General features: G+C 58.8%; 1 protein-coding gene across 1 annotated transcript in view; it reads right to left on the reverse strand.

The window, feature by feature from the left end:
• The window catches only part of TTBK1 (tau tubulin kinase 1), a 39,116-nt gene extending 37,898 nt beyond the window's left edge, over positions 1-1,218 (reverse strand). The window contains exon 1 of the mRNA XM_019642776.1: positions 1,060-1,218. Within this exon, the coding sequence (XP_019498321.1) occupies positions 1,060-1,167 (108 nt within the window). The 5' untranslated portion in view covers positions 1,168-1,218. The remainder of the gene's footprint in view (positions 1-1,059) is intronic.
• Positions 1,219-1,586: the final 368 nt, after the last annotated feature.

The raw sequence follows: 1,586 nt of genomic DNA on the forward strand, positions 1-1,586 counted from the left end.
CACCCCCACCCCCAAGACATCTCTGACAAGCCTGTCACCTCTGCCCCTATCCCTGGGCCTCTAAGGGACCTGCACAACAGGGTGTCTGTTGCTATGGAGACCCACCTGCGCTGAGGCCCCACTCTCCTCTCAATCCCGCACCCCTGGTGAGCTGAGCCTCTTCCCCGCCAACACATACACGGAGAGGCTCCCTGTAGACCTGACCTGTACTGTTCTCCCTCTCTTCTCTCTGGCTTCCCACCCTGGTCCAGACCTACAGCTCACACGCTATCACCCCACAATCTGCCCCACATCATCCTGCCCCTACAAGGATTAGGAGACCACCAGAGAGCTCTTATACGACAGAAAGAAAGGGGTGGGTGGGAAAGGGATTGATTTACAGTAGGTCCTGCTCCTCAGACACTGCCTTTCCCCCAACCTCCACGTGTCTCCCACCCATCCAGACTCAAACCCCGGGGAAGACTTGGACTACAACTCCCAGCAGGCCGCTCAGCCTGAAGTCCTGGGCTGAAGGAGCAAGGCACGCTGGGAGATGGAGTCTCGGCGTGTTGCACCTGCCGCAGGAACCAGTGAGGGGGAGGAGGGTGGATGAAGGAGATGGAGTGCGGATGCGGTGGGAGCTGCCTGCAAGGCCTCTTTCCCCGAACTCAAGTCTTTCCGTCCTCTGCGGAAGCGGAGGGGCACATGCTCACTCACTGCCCTTCTCCAAGGTCCGGCAGAGAAAGAGCCCCTTCCCCCACCCTCCCCTCCTCCCCCGCACCGAGCTCTGCAGCTCCTCCTCCGACATCCAACCAGGAGTTGTTCCAGGCAGGGCCGGACCAACGTGACCTAGCCGGGAAAGGGGTGAGAGAGAGCGGGGCTGGAGAGAGGGCACTGAGAGAAAGGATTGTCCACAAGTGTAGGCAGAAAATAATGACCTGCAAGCAGTATGTAAATGAGCTCAGGGGCACCTCCCTCTCAGGGTAGAGTCTCTGAGGGCACCTGTTTTAACAGGTCTCCAGATCCTCTCCTCCTCTCCCCCCCCACCCCTCCCTCTGCCCCGCCGGGTCACTCACTCACCACCTTCCAGCGATCCTTGACCACGTAGTTGGCCGGCAGGATGTCGGCCTGCTCCCCTCCCCCACTCATGTTGGTTTCGTCCTTAAGAGCAGCCGCTAGGCACTGCATCCGCCAGCCGGAGGGAGGGGTGTCCGCAGGGCCTGCCCTGAGGGGGCCATCTACCTGGGAAAGTGGGGAGGGGCTGTGAGTGGGGCTGGTTATGGACGCAGGCCCACCTTGCAGATATGTTGGGGAGCTCCAGTCTAGCAGGCATCCTTCCTGGGCCCACTGGGTAGATGCTCCAGGGGTTACTGGGGGGAAGCACTGTGTTAGCACCGGAGTGGAGGTCAGAGAGAAGACAACTATTCTCCACAGGAAGGGAAATACAAACTACAAACTGGAGAAGTGAAAACCTGCAACACACGATTGAAAAAGGAGAGGAAATGATGTGTGAACAAGCTGTGGGGAGAGCATTTCCCAAGGAGACGTATGTTAGCTAATGTGAGGAAGACTTGCTAACCAAGGGGCACACCAGACTTGGACTCATG

Source organism: Hipposideros armiger, unplaced genomic scaffold (assembly GCF_001890085.2).
Source record: "Hipposideros armiger isolate ML-2016 unplaced genomic scaffold, ASM189008v1 scaffold_72, whole genome shotgun sequence".
NCBI classification, from domain to species: domain Eukaryota; kingdom Metazoa; phylum Chordata; class Mammalia; order Chiroptera; family Hipposideridae; genus Hipposideros; species Hipposideros armiger.